At 39.3% G+C, this 24,607-nt stretch overlaps 1 protein-coding gene across 1 annotated transcript; it reads left to right on the forward strand.

The window, feature by feature from the left end:
* Nucleotides 1-466: 466 nt before the first annotated feature.
* On the forward strand, nucleotides 467-1,063 carry LOC109174725 (RNA-directed DNA polymerase homolog). Its single transcript, XM_019323980.1, has one exon. It carries the CDS (start codon nucleotides 467-469, stop codon nucleotides 1,061-1,063), a length of 597 nt encoding a protein of 198 aa, XP_019179525.1.
* The last annotated feature ends 23,544 nt before the right edge of the window (nucleotides 1,064-24,607 follow it).

Here is a 24,607-nt window from a genome sequence, read left to right on the forward strand (position 1 = left end):
GCTTGGTGTTGAAAATCCCCGAAGGGATTATTTGTGGTACAGGAGTGTACCTGCAGGCGGAACGGCGGGTAGGCGTCCACCCGCCGCCCCACCCGCGGGGTATATGGGGGTCGAGGACCTTAGGTGCGTGATCTCCACGGAACACCTGTGCCTCAAGTTCCCCACGCCGACCGGGGTCGGAGTCGCCCGAGGAGACCAAAGAATCAGTTGGAGCTGCTACCTTCGAGCGCGCCGGCGAATAGGCAAACGGGACCTTTAGGTACACGCCATAGCTGAAAAGGCGCTAAAGGAGGAAGAGGGATACCCACGAGCCGAGCCCATAGTAGAGACCGAAGAGGTCGTCCTCGACCTCAGCCGCCCCGACCGCGTGGTGAAGGTGGGAACCGGACTCCCTCCCGAGCTCCGGACCCGCATCATTGACGCCATCAGGACCTATAAGGAGGTGTTCGCATGGGGACCCGAGGACATGCCAGGCCTTAGTAGGGACGTCATCACCCATCGGCTCGCCATCGACCCCACAATCAAGCCAGTGCAACAACACAAGAGATACCTCTCCGCGAAGAGGAGGGAGTTCGTGAGAAAGGAGGTCAACACCCTTCTCGAGATCGGACACATACGGGAGGTCCTATACCCCAGGTGGCTGGCCAATGTAGTCCTCGCCCCAAAACCACCCACATGGAGAATGTGCGTGGACTACACCGACCTCAACAAGGCCTGCCCCATGGACCCTTTCCCACTACCAAATATTAATCAGTTAGTAGACGGGACGGCAGGTTGCGCCCTCATGAGCTTCTTGGACGCCTTTCGGGGGTACCACCAGATTTTTATGCAGGAGGACGACGAGGAGAAGACGGCCTTCACGACCCACGAAGGGGTTTTCTACTATCGAGTCATGGCCTTCGGGCTCAAGAAATCGGGGGCTACCTATACGCGGATGGTGGCCAAGGTCTTCAAACAGGTCTTGGGCCGCAACATGAAGGCCTACGTGGATGATATGATAGTAAAAAGCAGGAAGGCAGAGGGCCACGTCGACGACCTCGTCGAGGTATTTTACATTATGTAGCGTTTTGATTTAAGATTGAACCCCAAGAAGTGCACTTTTGGAGTGCATGGGGGGAAGTTCTTGGGCTACATGGTCTCAAAGAGGGGTATCGAGCCCAACCCCGACAAGGTCAGGGCCATCCTGGACATGGAGCCTCCGAGGTCTCTCCGGGAGGTCCAACGCCTAAACGGCAGGCTGGCGGCCCTCGGCTGGTTCCTCTCACGGTTGGCCGAGAGGTCCTTTCCCTTCTTCGCCTTCCTCAAGAAGAATACCGGGTTCAAGTGGTCCCCCGAGTGCCAGAAGGCCTTCGACGACCTCAAGGCCTACCTAATGTCGCTATCCCCACTGGCCAAACCCAAGAGAGGGGAGCCCTTATACTTGTACTTGGGCATATCACAGGCCGAGATCAGCTCCATGCTGGTCCGAGACGACGAGGGCATACAACGCCCCGTCTAGTACGCGAGTAGAGCCCTCCGCGGAGCCGAACTCAGGTACTCCCCCACAGAGAAGGCCATATTCGCAGTAGACGTGACCGCAAAGAAACTACATCATTATTTTCAGGCTCACCCCATCCATGTCTTGACAAATCAGCCCCTGGAGTTTATGTTGAGGGCCTCGGGGCCGTCCAGCAGACTGGTGAGGTGGTCCATGCACTTGAGCCAGTACAACATCCAGTTCAAGCCGCGGCCTGCTATCAAAGAACAAGCACACGCCGACTCCATAGTAGAGTGCACCGCTCGGGAGGCCACAGAGCAGGCCTGAAATGAGGAGGAAGAGTGGTGGACCTTATCAGCAGACGTGTCCTCTAGTACAAAAGGATGCGGAGGCGGGGTCGTCTTAATAACCCCTAAGGGCTTCAGGGCTTACTATGCGCTCCGTTTCCACTTCAAATTGTCGAACAACGAGGCCGAGTACGAGGCCATCCTGGGGGGCCTTCGGCTCGCCCTAAGCATGAAGCCCAAGAAGCTAAACATATGGTATGATTCCAGGCTGGTGGTGGGCCAGGTTACAGGTGAGTTCGAAGCCAATGAGGACAGGATGAGGAGGTACCTAGGCATGGTACTACAACTAATAGGACAGCTGATACACCACGAGGTCCTGTCGGTGCCGAGGGAACAAAACACAGACGCAGACATGCTCTCCAAGCTCGGCCAGGGGGTCCCCGAGCACGTCTCCAGGATTGCCCGAGTGGAGGACCTCACGAAGTCCAGCCTAGAGGCCTACTCGGTCCTTCCCGTATAGGACCGGCCCGCTTGTTGGCTAGACCACCTCAAAGAATACAAGAAGACGGACGCCCTATCCCTAGACGAGGCGGACGCCAAACTCTTGCAGAGGAGGGCCCCAACCTACCTACTCATCGGGGATATCCTCTACAAGCAGTTTTACAATGGCACCTTACTGCGCTGCCTGTACCCCGACGAGGCAAGGTCGGTCATGGAGGAGATCCACGAGGGTACCTGTGCTGCCCACCAGGGGGCCCACACCATGGCCCGGAGAGCCATCCTATAGGGTTACTTTTGGCCCAAGATGGGCGAGGGGTGCGCGGATTACGCCATGAGTTGCCCAACCTGTCAACAGTGGTATATCGGCTCGGGCCGACCGGCCACCAACTACACCCCAGTCAGCTCGGTCATCCCTAGGGGTGTAAACAAATCAAATAAAAAAAATTCGATTCGTGATTCGAATTCGAATATGTTGATTCGAATTCGAATACTTTTTTCGATTCGAATATTTCTCGAATACGAATACGAATTAGAGTGTATTCGATTCGAATAGTATTCGAATATTTTATTCAATTTAAATATAAATTTTTATTACATTTTATCTTAATTTATTAGAGAATTTTGTAAAAAATTAAGTTAGAAATTTCAAATTCGAATATTCGAGTTGAATCAAATTTATTCGAATAAACTGGTCGAATCGAATACGAATCAAATTTGATATTCGAATATTAAACGAATACGAATATTTGAATATATAGTCGAATTCGAATCGAATACTGAGATATTTGACTCGATTCGATTCGTTTACACCCCTAGACCTGGTCGGAGCCTCCCCATGGGTTCCGGAAAGAGGAAGTACTTGATAGTGGCGGTGGACTACTTCACCAAGTGGGTGGAGGCCGAACCCCTGGCCAACATCACAAGCGCCAAGTGCAAACAATTCGTATATAAGAACATCTTGTGTCGCTTTGGAGTCCCAATGCAGGTCATCACGGATAACGGTAACCAGTTCGAAAGCAAGGAATTCAGTGAGTTCTGCGCCCAATGGCACATAACACACACCCTTGTGGCGGTCTCCTACCCCCAGGCCAACGGTCAGGTTGAGAATGTCAACAGAACCATCGTCGACGGTCTCCAAAAAAATCTCGAATCAGCGAAGGGCGCGTGGGTAGAGGAGTTGGACGTCGTCCTATGGACCTACCGCACCACCCCGAGGAGGGCCACGGGGAGACCCCATTCTCCTTATCCTACGGTTTTTAAGCTCGAGCTCCCGCCGAAGCAGTCTTACCCTCTTACCGAGCCCAAGCATACGACCCCGGCCTAAACGAGGACAACCATAGGACAGAACTCCACCTCATCGACGAGAGAAGGGAAGCCGCGACTATTCGCGCCGAAAACCTAGTGGGAAAAAACTTAGCTAAAGGAAAGAAAAATGAGTAAAACCATAAACCAATCATAAACCTTCAGGGTATAACCTTCAAGATTTTGGGGTTTGTCTATTTAAGTATTTATTTGCACATTCTCCCTTTTTACATTACTATATCATACTCATGCCTCGTTAAAAACCGCACTAAAAAAACGCAGTGGGAAAGAACTAGTTGAGGAAAAGAGTGCATGATGTATGTGAATTCTTGTTTTAGATTAGCTGCCTCATTAAAAACCTTAGATTAAAGAAAAACCCAGTTGGAAAAAACTTAACTAAAGAAAAAGAGTACAACTGTTAGTCGTCAAGACCCAATCTTCAGGATTGATCCATGTAAAATGATACTCCCCCTCAAGATAACAATCTTCAATTCCCACACATAAAATATATTTCCAAAAATTTGTAGAAATGGATTGGATAAATTTTCTGGATTGTCACTAGAATGAATATCTTGCACAATAATTTTGTGACTCTTCTAAGCTTATATAGGTTGAATTTTGACGTTATATATGCTTTGTCAAATATTCTTTAACATACTTATATATCATTTGTGCAATACAAGCGTTATTGTCCTCATTTAGGACACTGAGAGTAATTCATTGCTTAACCAGTTTGGGATTTGGCATCACGGGGATCAAACAAAATAGTCAGTACCCAAGTAGCCTATCAAACCATACATTTGTTTCTCACATAAATGCCAAAATCTTTTGAAACTCGGAGAATATATTAAACAATATTCCAATATTTCATTATAAAAGGATCCCTAGATGTTGCTAGCAATTTCATCGCAAATATCATGCCGGTTGCGATTATGGAACTTCTGGTTCTAAAATGGTGCTCCATCGACAATGAAGTAAGGGACTTTCAAGGTATCATCACCGAGTCTAAACGGTTCATTATCTACTTCAAGAGATTATTAGGCAACCTTTAGTTTGATAAAAACATGACACTTGTCCATATAAACATGTGAAAAGAATTTTTAGATATAGGCTAACTGGTATAAAATTCCTTCAAGAAAATACTCGATCTGCAGGTCGAGATCATACTTGAGTTTCCCAAGTCTTTCATCTCAAACTCCGTCGTTAGGTATGAGCTTCTATCATTAAACTCTTTATGTATTTTGATCATCTTTATACCATTTATATGGACTAAGATAATAGATAAATAACTCCATTAGCAACTTCTTAATGAGCATATAATGACACATATTATCTATATATTCCAAAATCTCAAGTAGGGCATGAAGCTATCCATGATAGTCGGGGTGATATGCCACTCCTAGGTTTGAGAACCTAGGTGCACAGACTAACCTACTAAACATAAGAAATCCTCAAATTAATATTCAATACAATCCCAAGGCACGCAGGCCACTACTAACTAAGTTAAGTCCAAGGCTCTGACTAGCGCGCTCCGAAACTAAGGCTCATCACCTGAAAAACATTCGGTATAACAACTGTCAGCGAATAATGCTGGTAACCCACTCCAACGCGTTAAGTACAATATAGGTAGATATAAGAAACTTATTTTGAAACTGGAATACATATATAATCCTGAGTAACTCTAATTTAAATCCGTGAACAGACTCAACAAGCAATAGCAGATACATTCAATATAATTAAACATAATGATTCTAGCATGCATCCTAAGGTCACAAGACTACACAATACAAACAATATCAATACCCAGTTATCATCACAGTCAAACAATCAACAATAAGACACGCATTGGTGCCCACACATATGGTGGTGCCGCAGAACCATTCACATGACCCTAACCTTGAGTTCCATTGTCAAGGGGTCAGTGCATATAGCTCTGACATGGCCCTGCAGCACTTTAACTTGTACAGCGGCACAAGGAAGAACCAAACGATTGATCGCAACCAATCAATGAAGCGCAGCTCATTCTTATCATATATGTTTGATCGAAACCAAACTATGGACCGCAGCCCTATTATTATATATGTTTGATCGCAACCAAACTACGGACCGCATCCCAATTATTATAACAGTCGATTGTTCTCAACCAATCAAACTGCCCGTATAGCCGATCGCTCTCAACCTATCGGGTTTGTAACACCCCCGATTTTCATACCAATTTAAAGCTTAAATATTCAAGGCAAACTAACCAACATATAACATAAAACATAAACACAGCGGAATTCTATTATAAAACAGGGAACACTAAGGAGTGTTATGCCACGTTCACCCCAACGTGAACCCACAGGAAAAGTCTAAAACCATCCATCTAGTATGTTCAACATCTGTGGCACACAGGCCAAAACACTAACTATACTGTTCAGGGGATCTAAACTATCCACGACTAACGCTCTCGCCATCTACTCAGGACATGTAAAGCACATAAAGAAAGGGGACGACGCTCGGTCAGCAAATATTGCTGGTAACCCATCAATACGCGTTCAATAGCATATATAGATAGTTTAATACAAAATCATTTTCGAAACGGAATACAGTATATATCAACTCAAAACCGTAAAGAAAAGTCAACTGCAAAGACTCTATTTCACTCTAAACAAGGACAACGGGAATCAACATCCCAAGACAACATCAAGACAAGAACGACAACAACACAAGTACAACTCGAGGTGTATTCTACTGATCACAAAGTAGAATACCACTCGACATGCTCAACAGAAAAGGATAGATAAACACACATTGGCAACACATTCCACCGTGACACTACATGTCACATGTTACAAATACCATGTTCCATATTCCATCCCTATGCCCGGTTCCAACCTTATGACTACCTCCGACCTTATAACAAGTTCCAACTGTAACACCCCGAAATTTTGAAACTTTTAAAACTTATATAATAAAGGTAAATTCTCATTAAATCCCAAAACAGAGTATTACTAAACATAAGGGTGCGGGGTGTTATGCCACATCTGAGCTGGAGAACTCAGATGCACAGGCTAAACTAACTAATTGTCCTCAATACATCATCGTGGCACGCAGGCCAAAAAGGAAAACTATCTATCTACTCAAAGCTCTTCTAGCGCGCTCTGGGAGCTAATCATCTGTGCCTGAAAGCCAAATATATCTGTTCAGCGAATGATGCCGGTAAACCACTCCAACATGTTGAAATACATTATAGATAGATATATATAGATATACGAAAATCATTTTGAAGCAGAAAGATATATACTTAAGAGACTCTAGCTTTAAAACAAGGAATAGACTCAGCAAATAGGGACGAGCACATTAATCAATGATAAACAGTTAAGTAGAGTAAACATCATAAGGAATACGTATCTAAGGTCACAGATCACTTTTCAATTCAAACACATCATTATCCAAACATCATTCATATCACATAATTATTGATGGCGCCACGGGACCAATCGCATGCCCCGAACATGAGGGTTAATGCGTATAGCATTAAAACGGCCCCGCAGCACCCTACCTCATACCGCGGCATGAAGGGAGTTGATCGCAACCAATCCATAGAGGACCGCTGACGAACTCAACGTCGGACCACAATCCTACACACCGCTGACGCGCACAGTCGGTGGACCGTGATCCCCTTTACAAGGGGGGACATACGACCCTACACACCGTTGATGCGTACAGTCGGTGGATCGTAGCGGATCAAGCCCTACACACTGCTGAGGGACTTAGTCGGTGGGCCAAGATCCTCGGAGACTACGACCCTACACACGCTGTCCCATCACTCGGTGGATCGCAGCCAGCCGTAGCCCTACACACCGCCTGATTACTCAGGTCGGTGGACTACAGCCTTCCTCGGTTTATTGGCCCTACACACCGCCTGGCACGTCCAGGTCGGTGGGTCATAGCACCGAGACCCATGTGGACCGCAGCCCAAGAAGTGAATCAATTCGGCCTTTAGCCAACTTCTGAACCTCAGCTCAGGAACAATCCATTCGGCCTTCAGCCAACTTCCGAACCGCAGCCCGGGAACACCCAATTTGGTCATAATCAAAATGGGGGATCATGCATCACATAACACATAGTAGCACGTAATAGCACATTGGGAGGGGAGGACATATGAATAAACTTACGTGTGATCATTCACATACTAAATATAGTCCTAAGGGGTTCATACAACTTCCACCTAGGTCAACGGGTTACCAATTCAACTAGCATGCAATTCCTAAGACTCTTTTATCCTACGAATGGTACCCGAAACATCAAACTAGACTCAAGCACGACAAACGGGGTCCGTTGGGACACCATGGGGAATGGGGAACATCAAACGGGGAAGCCAAAGACCCGGGGTGGGTACGGACCAGCGGGTAGCCGGTGGGTGGGGGTCACCCGCCGGCTGCCCGCCGGAGATCATCGCCCTGGCAGCGGGTTGCCGGCGGGCGAACGCCTGCCCGGCGCCTGCCCGCTGCTTGGCGGTGATCTTCGGGCAGCGGGTAGGTGGCGAGTATCCCTACCCCTACCTACCCCCCACTGACTCTTTTACCACAATTACGTCCCGGGATCCTTTGTGGAACCCGAAATCATGCTTAGACACTTTTAAACGTAATTAACGACACCACGTAGGCAATTAATGGATCAAAAGCAAGAATTACGTATAACTCATCCCATTACGACTTCTAAACATAAACAACACCCGAACATGCGAATTCCCACACAAATATATATCAAGAACATTACAACACAATTTCCCAATCCACCCTAGGGCTCTAATTCCTCCCAAATCATCAAAATCACAATTTATCTTTAACATCAAGAAATATCAAGATTTGTCAAGAATCATCACATCAATATCAAGAACCTCTTTTCAACATCAAGATCATCAAGATTATCAAGAATACACATAAATCATCCTATCAATCATCAGGAATATATCACAAATGGCATAAAGGAATTAATCAAGACACAAACATATAGAAGGAGGCCAAGGAAGGAGATTATAGCGAAGACAATAGGTTTTGTTGAGACATGTGTTACCTCTTAGCCTTTAATTAATTTCCTTGGCTATGAAGGGTCTTTCTTTAAGATTTCCTCTTTCTTGATTTCTCCTATGGGAATTCTTTGGAATTCCTGTGTGGTGAAAGTTATTGTGGTGTGAGTTCTAGGTGCCTCCTATGTCCCTATTTATATATCTAAGAGTCTTACTTAAAATCTAAATGGGATGGATTTAGCTAATTCTATTTCCTATAGGACTAAGGGTTAGATTTAGGGATAAGGGTCCATGGGCTTATGGTGGACCTTTCTTAATTAATTAGTGAGATTTAATCTTCTTTCCGGGTAAATGCTTAAATAATTAATTGGTTTAGGGGTCGTAACACGGGGTGTTACACCAACCTTTACCTCCAGGACCCCTGTACTCCAAAGTCCAACCTTATGCCTCCGAGGACCGTCGTCCCCACTCCGACAATCTCCAACAATTCCACCAATTCATAGTACACGATGGTACCGTTCAAATCAATCACACAACCACCAATCACATGAGCCTGAAGCCCAAATCACATGAGCCTGAAGCCCAATTCACAACTCCATAATATCATTTCATGGCCACCACGAGGACCACATCTGTACCTTGGTGATTAATGTCCCATACCATTAATCGTGCAATCCATGTACAGCCAACACACACATTCATCATAGGAATCAATCAATGGATCGCAACAAAGATATGAAACCATATTCAATCAAGAAAGGATTACAATCCGACATCAACGATGATCAACACAAGTTATCATCCACAATAGGAAAGAACAAACCACACACACTAGCATTTCAACATCAAACTAGCATGCTTATCAAACGGGTAAACCAAACATAGTTCCGAAGAACATACAAGACTCATCATGGTTCAACGAATCACAAAGTTGAACACTTAGCACGATTCAAGACACCAAATCCTACATGGATTCCTACCATTACGTTCTAGACATACGAAACATCAAGAAGACACTCAATTACCGAGTCAAAAGAATCACGGGGAACAAATCCCCAACAACCAACATCATTGTACCCCGCGGGTGGGGCCACGGGTGGAACCCCTACCCGTGGTTCCGCCTGCGGGTACCATTGTCCAACCCACTTGTACCCCGCGGGTGGGGCGGCGGGTGGTGCACTACCCGCCGTTCCGCCCGCGGGTACACCTCTGTACCACAATTAATCCCTTCGGGGATTTTCAACACCAAGTTCAAATTCAAGTCCAAAACACCCAAAATCTCACAAAATACAACAATATGACTTGAATCAAAGGAATAGCCAAGCAATGGCATACAAGAACCCCAATAACAAGCTCTAGATATGCATTCTCACAAGACAATGCATCAAAACTCACATTTCATAGCAAAAATCACAAGTAGAAGTCAAGAAATCATCATATAGGTAAGAAAATAGATTTTGTAAAGCATGGGTTACCTCTTGTAGCCTAAACCTTCACTTTTCACACCTTTACAAGCTTCTAACAAGGCTCTCCTTCAACTCCAACTTCAAGAACACACCAAAAGACAACAAAGATTCTATCTTTAGAAAAAGACACCTTAAAAGGTATTAAAAACACTAAAGGACCAAAGATCTTACCCTCCTATATGCTTAAGATTAAAAAAGGTTGAATCTTGGAGACCAACTTGAAGAATCTTGGAATGCCCAAACTTGGCTTGAAGAAGAAGCTAGCTATTTTCTAGAGAGAAGGAGGAGCTTTTCTTTTTAGGGTGTTAGGGAAAATAATGAAAAATGACTCTAGCTTAGCTTGAGATACAAACATAAAGTGAAAAGTCTTCTTTGCCCTTACTAAAATGAGAAGTGTAAGGATACAAGGGAACAATTCTTTAAGCTTAGAGTACAACTCCTTGACTTGGGTTGACTAGTCAATTTCTAGTCCACGACTATTGAATTTTCAGGATTTTAGGAATAAATTATCAATTAAGCTAGGATTAATTATCTAATTAATCCTTAAATAGAATTTCGATTTACGGGGTGTCACAGGGTTAATACCTAATTGTTCTCAACCAATCAGATAGTCATTATAACCAATTGATCGCAACCAATTGGGTCATCATGCACAACAACATCGAAGCCAATCAACAAGCAACCCACATTAACACATAACGAGGGGGAATCATCAGGGAACACGTAACCCAACATAACTCATCCATAACAAACGACATTAATTCACCCACGACACTCCAACGGGATCATACAACTTCCTCCTAGGCCAATCGGGATACCAATTCACCTCGCATGCAACACACAAGACTCTTTTATCCTAAGAATGGTACCCAATACATCAAACTAAACTCACAAACACCGACGGGGTACAACGGGGCACGGGAAAACACAAAACGGGACCAAACCGTACCGCCCCGGCCACCTTCCAGCGGGTGGCCGGCAGGGAAGACTTCACCCGCCGGCCGTGTAACACCCCGTGTTACGACCCCTAAGATCAACTAAATCATTTAATCAATTACCCAAAAGAAAGAATTAAATCACAATAATTAATTAGGAAAGGCCCACCATAGTCCACGGGCCCTTATCCCTAAACCCAATCCTTAGTCCCAAAAGAGATAGAATTAGCAAGCCTATAATATTAGTTCCTAACTAGGACTCCTAAATATATAAATAGGGGACTTAAGAGGCACCTAGAAACCCCCCACCACAATAAACGCCCCACCACCCCAAAGAGCTCTAAGAATCCCCTAGAAGAAATCAAGAAAGCAAGAAAGCTTAAAGAAAGACCCTTCATAGCCAAGGAATTAATTAAGGCTAAGAGGTAACCCATGTCTCAACAAAACCTATTTTCATAGTTATGATCCCCCCTTAGGATCCCCCATATTATTGTATGTTGATGATTCGTTATATTGATAATTGGTGTTATGATTCCATTGATATTCTTGATGATCTTGACGATGATGGGTTCTTGATAATTATGGCGTTCTTGATGATTAAATGACGTTCTTGATAATTACATGGTGCTCTTGATGTTCCTAATGATTATATGAGGTTCTTGGTAGTTATATGATATTCCTACCGAATCTTGATTTTGGAAGATGAATTGTGTTCTTGTTGGTTTAAAAATAATTAGAACCCTAGGTTATATCGTGGAATTCGTATGGTGTTATTCTTGGTATATTGGGTGAGATTTCGCATGATTGGGTGTTTATTATGATTAGAAAAGCATGTTAAGTTATGTGTCGTTTGTTTCTTAATTTTGATCCGTTAATTGTCTACGTGTGTTATCAATAGCGTTTGAAAGTGTCTGAGCATGGTCTCGGGTTCCACGAAGGTTCCCGGGGCATTTTTGGTGTTAATGATTCAGTGGGGGGTAGGTGGGGGTAGGGGACCCGCCACCTACCCGCGGTAAAAAAGGGGCAGTTCCGACAGCGGGCAGCCGGCGGGCGGGCAGCTGCCCGCCGGGTACCCGCTGCCCCGCCGGCGGGTGAACCCCCACCCACCGGCTACCCGCTGGAAATTCCCACATTTGGGACCCCGGCTTCCCCGTTTGATGTTTCCCCGACCCCGTGGTGTCCCAACGGACTCCGTCTATCTTGCCTATGTCTAGTTTGATGTTTCGGGTACCGTTCGTAGGTTGTATGAGTCTTATATATTGCATGCTAGTTGAATTGGTATCCCGTTGACCGAGGTATAAGAAGTATGAACCCCTTAGGAGTATTCCTAGTTGTGGATGACCACGCATAGGTTTCGTTATACGTTTTCCCCCCTTCCCAATGTGCTAATATGGGCTGCATGTGCTTGCTAAGTGTTATGTGTGCATGTTACCCCGATTTGGTTGAGATCAATCGGGCTATACGGGCAGTCGGATGGGCTGAGAACCATACCGGCTGTTAACCAGGCTGGTAAAGACCGGTCAGGTATATAAATATTATATAGGACTAAGTTCCACTATACGGGCAGTCGGATGGGCTGAGAACCATACCGGCTGTTAACCAGGCTGGTAAAGACCGGTCAGGTATATAAATATTATATAGGACAAAGGTCCACTATACGGGCAGTTGAATGGGCTGAGAACCATCCCAACTATTAACCAGGCTGGTAAAGACCGGTCAGGTATATAAATATTATATAGAACTGCGGTTCATCAGTCGGTTGCGATCGACTCCTCCGTAATGTGAGACGGGGCAGGGTGCTGCGGGGCCGTGTCAGAGCTATATGCGCTGACCCTCATGTATGGGCATGCGATTGGTCCTGTGGCGCCAACAAAGTGTGCTATATGATGAGATAGGAAGGATTGATGTTGTGACTGTTATGGAAACGTGACCATAGGATTCTTACTAGTAAACTATACATGTTTAATTGTGATTATTGGTTGTGTTTATTTATAACTGTGCCATATGTCGAGAATTGTATATACTTGATTATGACTGTTGATTGTGTGTACCCCTATCTGTCGAGTCGGTTCCCTGATTTGAAAGCTAGAGTCTCTTAGGATATATCCTCATGCTTCGAAATGACTTTTCGTATATCTATGTATATATATCTATATGTATTGTATTTCAACGCATTGGAGTGGGTTACCAGCATCTCTCGCTGAACAGATATATTTGGCTTTCAGGCACAGAAGAATAGGTCACTGGAGTGCGCTAGAGCTTGGAGCGTAGAAGTAGTTAGTTTCCCTTTCGGCCTGCGTGCCATGTTTATGCATTTATATTATTGGGACATTAGTTAGTTAGCCTGTGCACCTGAGTTCTCTAGCTCAGGTGTGGCATAGCACCCCGTACTCTCGTACTCTGATTGGGACTTAATGAGATTTCACCTTTATTTTATAAGTTTTAAATATCTTGAAAATCTGGGGTGTTACAGGCCGCCCGCCGGGGGCGACGAGAATTCCAGCGGGTTGCCGGTGGCTGCCCGCTGGAATTCTGGGCAGCTTTGGCGGGTAAGTGGTGGGGACTCCTTCCCCCCACTTACCCCCCACTGGAATAACACGATAGGCATATTTTTCCCTAATTCGGGCATTCATCAATTAACATGCAAGACGGGATTAAACACATTCCAACATTTAGCGACAAACGGGAAACATCACAATGGATCATTCCAAGACCTTAACACAATTAAATCCTAGATTCATGCTCCTAATACAACAAGATTCAGGACTCAATTCCTAATTATGCAAGAACATCAAGAAACACAAGAAACCATATATCGATGAGTCAATCGATCCTAGAAAGGGCTCTAGACAAATCAAAATACGAGGACGTCGAGATTATCACATAAGCATCAAGATTATCGTATAAACATCAAGATTATCATATAAGCATCAAAATCATCATATACACATCGAGATTATCACATAAACACAATATAAACCCTAGGCAAAGCTCTATCAAGACTCAAACACATAATCATATATCAAAGGAGCCAATGAATAAGATATAGCAAGGAAAATAGGTTTTGTTGAGACATGGGTTACCTCTTAGCCTTAATTAATCCTCCCTTGGCTATTAAGGTTCCTCTCTAAGATTTCCCTCGGGTTGATCTCCCTAGGCTTGGTAATAGGGAATCTCTTGGAAATATTTTCGTGTAATATAACTATGGGTGGTAAGGGTTCTAATTGCTTTCTAATCACCTATTTATAGAATCAGGAATCCTAATCATAATCTGAATAGTAAAGGCCTACTTTCTTTATTCCTAATAGATATATAGGTCTAGGATTCCTAATTAGAATCTGACTAGTAAAAGGTTTACTCTCTTTATTCCTAATAGGCTTAAGACTCTAGTTTAGGCAAGGGTCCACAATCCATGGTGGATCACATTAATTAATTAAAGGGAATCCTAACCAAATTAAATCCTTTTTAATTATTATTATTAACGGAATTAATTAAATAATTAATTCAAGATTGAAGGCCGTAACACGGGGTGTTACAAAAACACTTAGTCAATTATATACATTTCAGGTCATATAAAGACTTTTAATTTGTAATTTAATAATATACATGTTCCTAGTTTCATTTTTCTCATTTTGAGAACTTAAAATCCTTCAGGGACTTTTTAAAATTAATATTAGCTGCATATCTAAGTTTATTATTCTGCCAATGATATTATGTAGTGAAACTTAATGTCATTTACCGTGGGAGGGTATATTTGATTAAAATCAATAAAGGGTCGATGTGTGAACCCATAGGCTACAAACTCGCTTCATATCATATCACCTCGTTATTCTTATTTCTCTTTCGTGCACACACCCATTTGTAACCTTCATGGTTAACACTCAACGATGTATTGTTATAAAGAGAATATGACTCACTGCATATCCAAATTAATCAAATATGCCTTATAAAATACTCATGTAGATGAGAACTTCTAATATCTGACTCATTATATTTGCCCTAAGCGACCCAATTGCTCATGACATACTTTAAAAGAATTTGGGTCTTTAAAATTTTAAAAGAATCGCAACATACGGAGTGCTCATAAGTATATGTGCATATCTAAATCTAAAAATTTAATAAGAGCCAATAATGTTAGGCCCTTAACTGGAACAAAAAAATGTGTGTGTAATTGTTTCTTGAAATGAATGGTTCATATTATTTTAATTTTAGTATTTTTTATGATTTTCCTTATTTATCCTCTATTATATTATTTTCTTCCCTTAAATAACCTTAGATTCCGTTAGTATAAACTTTAGTAACAGAATATTCCGTTAACTATTTATTATTCTTAACTTACTCATTAGTTTCTATAAGAAAGTTCTTAGGTTCGAACCTCATCCCAATCAGAGTTGGCATAATTGTAAAATATATACTACGAATATGTTAAAATATACGGAGTATTAAATAAATAAATACAATATAAAATTTAACATAAACTTTGGTCAAATAATTAGCCCGACTAAATACAAAACATTCAAAGTTGAGTATCAAAAATTATAAATCATGAACTTTGAAAATCATTTTCTTGCATTTAAAATTAAAAAAAAAAAAAAAACAAATTTAGGTTAAGTTTTTTTTTTTTTCGTTTAATTAATCTTCGTTTGATTATTTAGAACAAAACTCAATATTTCAATTATGCTTTTTGCATTTGGAATGATTTAGGTCATTATGGTATTAATATTTTTTTTTTGTGTCTTTTTATAACAGTACAATTGTACGTTACTTTACAAATATTATACTATTATTTTTTTATCAGACAAAATTATTCTTAAATCATTATCAGACTTGCGCGACCTAATTACAAAGTTATTGATCAGAAATACAATTACACATGGACTCTAAAATGATAGGACAATTTTTCAAAGAATTGACAATGTTACATCTCATTGGTTCAAATTGAACAAGTTCACACATCATTCTTAAAATTTTATCAATGTATGAAAGCTTCTAAAAAAAATTTGTAAGTTAATTTTTATTATATCATTATAACAATATCTATTGTAACAATATACTTTGAATTATCTATTATCATCATCATCTATTGACAGCAATTGTAGCAATTTTCATTGACACTCCCAAAACAATTTGTCTCAACGACGAATGTAAATTAAAAAAAAAAAAAAATCAATGACTTTAATATTGTTGATGAAAAGTATGTACGCCACTTTATTACTTTTATTAAATTAAATAAATTGGTAGCTACAACAAAAAATAATACATATACATTTAAATAATTTAGAATTAGATGTCTATAATATCATTCAAAAAAAATTATTCATTATAAACAATTTAAAAAGAGATATAATTTCATTTGTTATATTATATTTATTTCTACAACCTTCAAAAAAAAATTTGTTTTCTACAATTCAAAGATTCAATACCTTCAATTCAAATTAATTAATTAATTATATTCACCACATTACCCATTGTCTTCTTTTTACATTATCTTGTAATTAAATATCAAAGTTATAATACAAAATATGTTATATATTTATTTACTAAGTATTTTATAGAAATATAATAAATATTAATATTTTGTTCAATACTTTCACATGATAATCTATGACCCACATCTCATAACACAAGAAACATGTAGAGAAAAACTACTACTATCAAACATCAATATGCACTTGTAAGATAAAGAGTTCATAGTACAACTAAGATCTGAGTCATATACACAGCAAGGAAAATCTAAAACTTCCAACACCATAATCTCATTGCATGATGATGCTCTCTATTCTACAACCAGTAACTCAATTGCACATGACATACTACCAATAAAAAAAAGAGATGACATGACATGTACTGAAGGGGTACCCAAAAAAGAATTAAGAAGACTTGGAGAAATTTAAATCAAAAGTAGTATTTATTTAGACTATCGCTTTTAGACTAAGTATTTAGACTAGCGTTATTATAAAGTTGCAAACATTTATTTTAGTGATAATTATAATCATTCTCACATATATATCTTGCATTTATATACTTTAAACAAATTCAACATTCAATTACTTATGCAAGAACATCTCCTATATAATATTGCATTGATATACTTTGAAGTACTTATTTAAAAATAATTATTGGACATTATCACATTCGCGCAATGCGCGTAAAAAAAACTAGTGTTCATATAAAAGAAATCCACATTAAGGCCCTGTTTGGTAACAAATTGGCCTATAGGCCAATTTTGGCTTATTTGACCACTATTAATTTTTTGATCTAGTTAAAATATCAATATAGATGTTTGGTTAATTAGCTTTTTGCAATTCCAAAAGGCTAAAATTCAAAAAGCTACTCCAAGCAACTTTTTCAATTAGCTTTTTGAGAAAAGAAATTATATCAAACAGCTATCAGCTAACAGGTAATTTACCAAACACTTTTCTATCATCAGCTAATGTTATCAACTATTTATACCCTCTAATTAACATAATCAGCTAACATCTAACAGCTATCAGCTAACATCTAACAGCTATCAGCTAACAACCATTTTACCAAACAGGGTCTAAATGAAATTATAAGAGTATACAATCAAAGCCCACTGTACAACATTAAATGTGACTCTAACAATGCTACTCTACTCTCAGGATTTGATTTTACGTCTTTATCCATAATTTACCATTTAAAAACTAACTGAAGTATGCTGTGAGCTCTATTAATAACATCTAACACTATACATCATTATATTACTGCATTAAAGCTTTTGACCCAACAGTATTTTATGATGTGGCCATGTATTGCATGAGGCTGTAATTTTGACACGGGGAGAAGTTGCTCACCGTAAAATGAGGAGTGAGTAAAAACAAGCCATTATAGTGATAAACACTATATATATGATAGCTGGATTGACGTAGAAAGACTATAATGAAATAGATGGATTCAGCCTCACAATGTGCTTGCCGTCAATATCAAGCATTATTGGGCAGATTTTGAAGGATTTTACATGTTTTGTCCATTATTAAGGTTATTTTCAATTCATATTGCTTTTATAATGTTCGCAAATTATGCCGTGGAATCGTGTTCACCGAGAATGGTGAACACAAGTCAAAACGACGTCGTTTTTAGGCAAAAAAAAAAAAAAAAAAAAATCGCGGATGTGGAGTTAACGGCGCGTTACTGATCAAATTATGAATTTTCTGTTATAAGATTATGAATTTTATGAAAATTCATAATCTCATAACAGAAAATTCATAATCGCATAACAGAAAATTCATAATCTCACAACTGAAAATTCATAATCTCATAACAGAAAATTCATAATCTTATAACAGAAAATTCATAATCTCATGGTTCCAAAGTGAATGTGTAGGCATGGTTCCAAAGTGAATGTGCAGGCATGGATTCATAATTTATGAATGTCCGTGATTTCAGACGGGAATATGTAGGCATGGTTCCAAAGTGAATGTGCATGCATGAATTCATAATTTATGAATGTCCGAAACTCCGAAATTATGAATGTAATGAAAATTCATAATCTCATAACAGAAAATTCATAATCGCATAACAGAAAATTCATAATCTCATAACAGAAAATTCATAATCTCATGGTTCCAAAGTGAATGTGTAGGCATGGTTCCAAAATGAATGTGTAGGCAGTCACGTAATTAATTAAAAGAAAAAAAAATAACGGTGCACTAACACCGTTGGAACCGTGTTCACCATGAATGGTGAACACGGTTCCATGGCATAACGTCTGTATAATGTTTTACTAGTTTTTTCTACGTGTAAAAATAAAAATCCAATATTAATATTCAATATTAGAATCATATTTACATTGAAATACTTTGTAAGAAATTATAGTATATAGTTTCTTTAAAGTAATAAAATTCATAATTATAGAATTCATATTATATTCAAAAGTATAGTTGGTAATTTAAAAAATATTTATTATATGATTAATAATTGTTAAAGCACCTTTCAAAATAAATAATTGTTAAAGCAAGAATTTTATATATGATAATTAAATTATTAAATATAATTATAGTAGCATTTAATATATACTAACTGAAGTTTAAGGGTAAAAGGTTAATTTTGTCTAATAAAAATGATTGTACAATATGTGTAGTGCAATATTTACAAATCTAATAAGAGCTAATAAAGTTAGGCTCTTAATGGGAATAAAAAAAATATTGGTGTAGTTATTTGTTGAAATGAATGGTTCATATTATTGTGTTTAGAGCCGTCAAAAATGGGTTTTACCCGCCGGGTCGATCCGTCCCGTACCGCCGTAGGTAGGGGACGAGTTCTTCAAATTTTTATCCGCCAGGAGGCGGTCTTTTTAGCCTGTCCCGCCTGGGTCACGGGTCCAGGCGGGGCGGGTCACGGGTTTAGCCCGCGACATGCTAATACATATATATTTTGTAATATATTTAGTATTTAATACATGTTATTTTGGTTTGTGTAATTGTGTTAGTGTGTTATAACTTATAGGATTATAGATTTATAGAAATACAATACTAGGTAGTGTTACTGTACGTCTATACAGTGATTTTTTTCTTTTTTAAGAATATTGTACAGTGATTTTTTTTTATTAAAAAAATTAACACAGTGAAAAAATTGATTGGCGGGCTAATCCGCCCCGCCAGTGGGCTTTGGCATAGCGGGGCGGGCCGGCCACATTCAAAGCCCGCTAAGAGGCGGGCTTTTTTGCCCGTGCCGCTACAAGGACAGGCTTTGGTGTGTTTTGGCCCGTCCCGCCCCGCGAGACCGTTTCGACGGCTCTAATTGTGTTTTTAGTATTTTTATGATTTTTCTTATTTATCATCTGTTATATTATTTTCTACCCTTATATAAATAACCCTGCATTGCGTTAGTATAAACTAGGGGTGGGCGTTTCGGGTTTCGGTTTCGATTTTAAAAAAATTAAACCATTCGGTTTAAAAATAGAGTTTGGTTCAGTTTCGATTCGGTTCGATTTTGGTGGAAGTCCACTATTTCAACGTTCCGTTTTTTGCATGAACGATTGTTCAGTAGGCTCACTTGGAGTGCCACTTGAAGTGTTTTGTTAATGACAAGATGAAGAATCATCCATCTACATAGTTAATATTTAAAAAAATAAGAATTATTAAAACACGAAATGTTGGGATTTACGACTTAGAGTTGAGGTCTGAGACTTGAGGAGTTGAAATTATTAATTATTATAATATTTATATATAATACTAGTATTTTGTACGCGCGATGCGCGAAAATTTACGCTCAACATTAAAAAATTGATAAATGCAAATAATTACAAGTTATAGTTCAAATTATATATATTTCACAATTCTTTAAATTAGTAAATTTTAATTATCGTATTTGAAAATTATAGAGATGAACAAAATTTATATTTCGTTTATTAATAATGTAAACAATTTTGATATAATATATACTTTGTTTTTACAATAAATAAATAAAATATCTATAATACTAATCTAGTACCCGGTCACATATATTGGTGCATGTGCGTGCCTATATATATATATATATATATATATATATATATATATATATATATATATACACACACACACACACACACACACATATATATGATTTATCATTCATAGAAATTTAATTAAAATATAATCAACAATTAAAGTAATTATATAATGATTTTAATAAAATAATAATTAAAGAATAAGAAAAAGATATCATAGATATAGGTGTATGATAATAATGATACAGTTATAAAGGTTAGAATTAAATAGTAACGGTGTTATAACGGTATAAGAATACTTTTGTCTCACAAGAATGTAGTAGGGACAATTTTGTCCATTATAATTGAAGTGTACAACATTTAATGAAAAATGTATACCATTATTAGCATACAAATGTTAACATTAAAAGAAATGTGCATATAGCTCAATGGGTTAAGCTTATAGTTTCTAATTTGATGATCAAGGGTTCAAACCTTATATTGGATATTAATTACAAATTTATTATAAAAATAAAAAATAAAAAGACGAAAAAACCGATCGATTTCTCGGTCGGATCGGTTTGGGTTTTAACTGAACACCGATCGGTACTTTCCATCTAAGACCGAACTGAACCAAATCGGCTCGGCTCGATTCGGGTTACAGTACCGATCTAAGACCGAACTGAACCAAACCGGCTCGGCTCGATTCGGGTTACTCGTAACCCGAACCGAAATGCCCAGCCCTATTATAAACTTTAGTAATGAAATATTCCGTTAACTATTTATTACTCATTAATTTTTATAAGAAAGGCCGGTCTTAGGTTAAACTACATCTCAATCAAAGAGTTAAAATAATTGTTAAACATATACTACGAATATGTTAAAATGTATTAAAAATACAATATAAAATTTAACATAAACTTTGACCAAATAATTAGTCTGACTAAATACATAGCATTCAAAGTTGAGCATTAAAGATTATAAGTCAGGAACCTTGAAAATCATTTTCTTACATTTAAAAAAAAAATTAGGTTAATTTTTTTTCGTTTAATTAATCTTTTTTTTTATTATTATTATTATTTAGAACAAGACTCAATATTTCAATTATGCTTTGGCATTATTGGAATGAATTAGGTCATTATGGTATTATTATTATTTTTTGTACGTATTTTTATAATGATACAATTGTACATTACTTTACAAATATTGTACTATTTTTTTATTGGAAAAAATTGTTCTTACATCATTGTCAGACCTGCGCGACCTAACTGCAAAGTTGTTGATAAGAAATGCAACTGCACATGGACTCTAAAACGATAGGACCGTTTTTCAAAGAATTAACAATGTTAACATCCCACTGGCTCCAATTGAACAAGTTTACACATCATTCACAGAATTTTATCAATGCATGATAACTTCTAAAAAAGTTTGTAAGTTAATTTTTACTATATCATTATAACAAATCTATTATCATCATCTATTGACAGCAACTGTAGCAATTATTCTCATTGACAAACATAATTTGTCTCAACAACAAATGAAATTAAAAAAAAAAATCAATTTCATTGTTGTGGATGAAAAGTAAGTACCCCACTTTATTACTCCTATTAAATTGAACAAATTAGTAGTGACAACAAAAAATAAAACATATGTGATAGATACCCCAAATCTGCCGCCTGGATGGAAGGTCAGACAAGGCAGCCAGACTTAGAGATGATTCACTACTTAGCAGGGGAAGATCACCAAGGACTTCCCAACCCTGATGCGAAGCGCCTTACAGTGGCCGCCGAGCGCTCCCAGTCGGCCGACCCGCCAGCCGACGTATCTCCGGACGGGCTCGCAAAAGAGATACGGTCAGACGACCAGTTAAGCCGGGTGTCGCGCCTTTGATCGAACACTTTCCAGGGACCTGGCTGGCCGACCAGGCCCTATGGACGGGATGTCATTATCCTAGGGCAAGTACCCAGGAGAGCTCTCCGCGCAGTCGGGACCATTCTTGGCTGGGCGCGCCCCAGTAACGCGTTGAGCAAATTCTACCAAAGTAATCCTCGCGCATTAGGCAGCTTTCTTATTTAGTTCATACGGAAAAGGCAGTAAGCTGACATCACGTCAGCCCTATTCCACTATTAGGTTAGGCTTTACGTCAACCCTACTTATCATATGCGAACTCCGCATCTATGTATAAATATCCCCCCGGGATCATCATGTAAAAGGCTTTTGGTCGGCACTTCGAGGGCCAAACCCTAGAGAAATAACACCGCATTATTCTCTCTCTATTAACTCATCTTTATTTTCACTATCGCACAAAAGATCTTTACTTTCTTTCGGTAGTGTTAGCCTGCCGAGCAGCCATCAGGGTTGTACAAACCAAAAATATGTGTTGGCTTTATGGCCTTTGGTTGCCGTTCGGCGGGCCAACACTACCGTAAAATACTTAGGGTGTTTTGTGAGTGAAAGACTCAGCGAAGCTGAGAGAATAATGTGCTATTATTTCTCTATAGTTTCGGCCATTCCCCCCCCCCCCCCCCCTCTCCCCTTTTACAAGGTGATCCCGTAGGGATATTTATACAAGGGTACAAGATTCTTACAAGCAAAGTAGGGCTGACGTGGAGCCAAATCAGTTAAGGAATTCAGCTTCCTTAATGCCATGAATGTCTAAGCTAATAAAGGAAGCTAGTTGTATTAAATGAGGATAGAGATCTCCGCGAAATCTGCTTGTAACCGCCTCTGGACGAGCACCCAGCCGGGGATGCCCTGACTACCTAGGAAATGGCTCGAGGAGGGGCCGCGGTACTCGGCCGAGGACATCTCGGCCGCAGAGCCTAGTCAACCGGCTGAGTTCCTGAGTTGTACCGAGTCGAGGACACACCGCATGTGGAGCATGGTCGCCTGGCTGAGTTCCTGAGTTGTACCCAGTCGAGGACACACCGCACGTGGAGCCTGGTCGCCCAGCCGAATCCCGGGAGGGTATCCCTTCGGGGACACGCCGACTACCGAGGGTGGTCGCCCAACCGAGTCTCATGTGCGAACCCAGCCGAGGACACACCGGCTATTGAGCCTGGTCGTTTTATTCGAGCCGGCCGAACTCCGCCTAGGTAAGCGTCTGTCTCTATGGATGGCTGGTTGCTGAGGATGACTGGCTGCTATCTCCAAGCATCTAATATGGCGAACGGGAACCACGGATGAACTTGCTAAGTATCAAACCATGCTCGAACCTGACTGCCCCGCCTCACACTAACCGGCCGGGTGTCTGATTTGGAGTATTTATATATATGCATTTAATTAATTTAGAATTAGATGTCTATAATGCCTTTATTTAATAAAACTTTATTCATTAAAAAAAATTAAAAAGAGATATAATTTCATTCGTTATATTATCTTTATTTTCTACAATTCAAAGATTCCTTACTTTCAAATTCATTAATTAATTATATTCACTACATTGTCCATTGTCTTCTTTTTACACTATCTTGTAATTAAATATCAAAGTTATAATACAAAATATGTTATATATTTATTTACCAAGTATTTTATACAAATATAATAAATATTAATATTTTGTTCAATACTTTCACATGATAATATAATCTACGACACATATCTCACAACACATGAAACATATAGAGGAAAAACTATAACCGCCAAATATCAGCAAACGCTTGCAAGATAAAGAGTTCATAGTACAATTAGGATCCCAGTTATATACACAGCAACACAAATATAAAACTTCCTATACTATAATCTCATTGCATGACGCTACTCTCTATGCTACCACCAGTTACCTAATTGCACATGACACGCTACCAATAAAAGAGAAGAGGACAAGTACTGAAGATGAAGACAATGACCATGCTACTAAACAAAAAATTTAAGAAAGCTACTTTTAGTTTAAATTTCTCTAAGTATTTAGACTAGCGTCGTTATTACAAAGTTGCAAACATTTATTTTAGTGACAATTATAATCAATCTCTCATATATTATCTTGCATTTATATATTTTGAATTTTATATTTAAATAAACAAAATCAACATTCAATTACCTATGAAATATTTATTTAGAAATAATCATTGGGCATTATCCCAGCGCGTAAAAAACTAGTACAATTCAATAAACATAAAAATACAGTCATAAAATCAAAAGTACTAACTTAGATTAACTCTTATAAGTTTTTTATTAGATTATATTAGCCTCTTGG

The sequence above is a fragment of the Ipomoea nil genome, unplaced genomic scaffold, assembly GCF_001879475.1.
Source record: "Ipomoea nil cultivar Tokyo-kokei standard unplaced genomic scaffold, Asagao_1.1 scaffold0656, whole genome shotgun sequence".
Lineage (NCBI taxonomy): Eukaryota > Viridiplantae > Streptophyta > Magnoliopsida > Solanales > Convolvulaceae > Ipomoea > Ipomoea nil.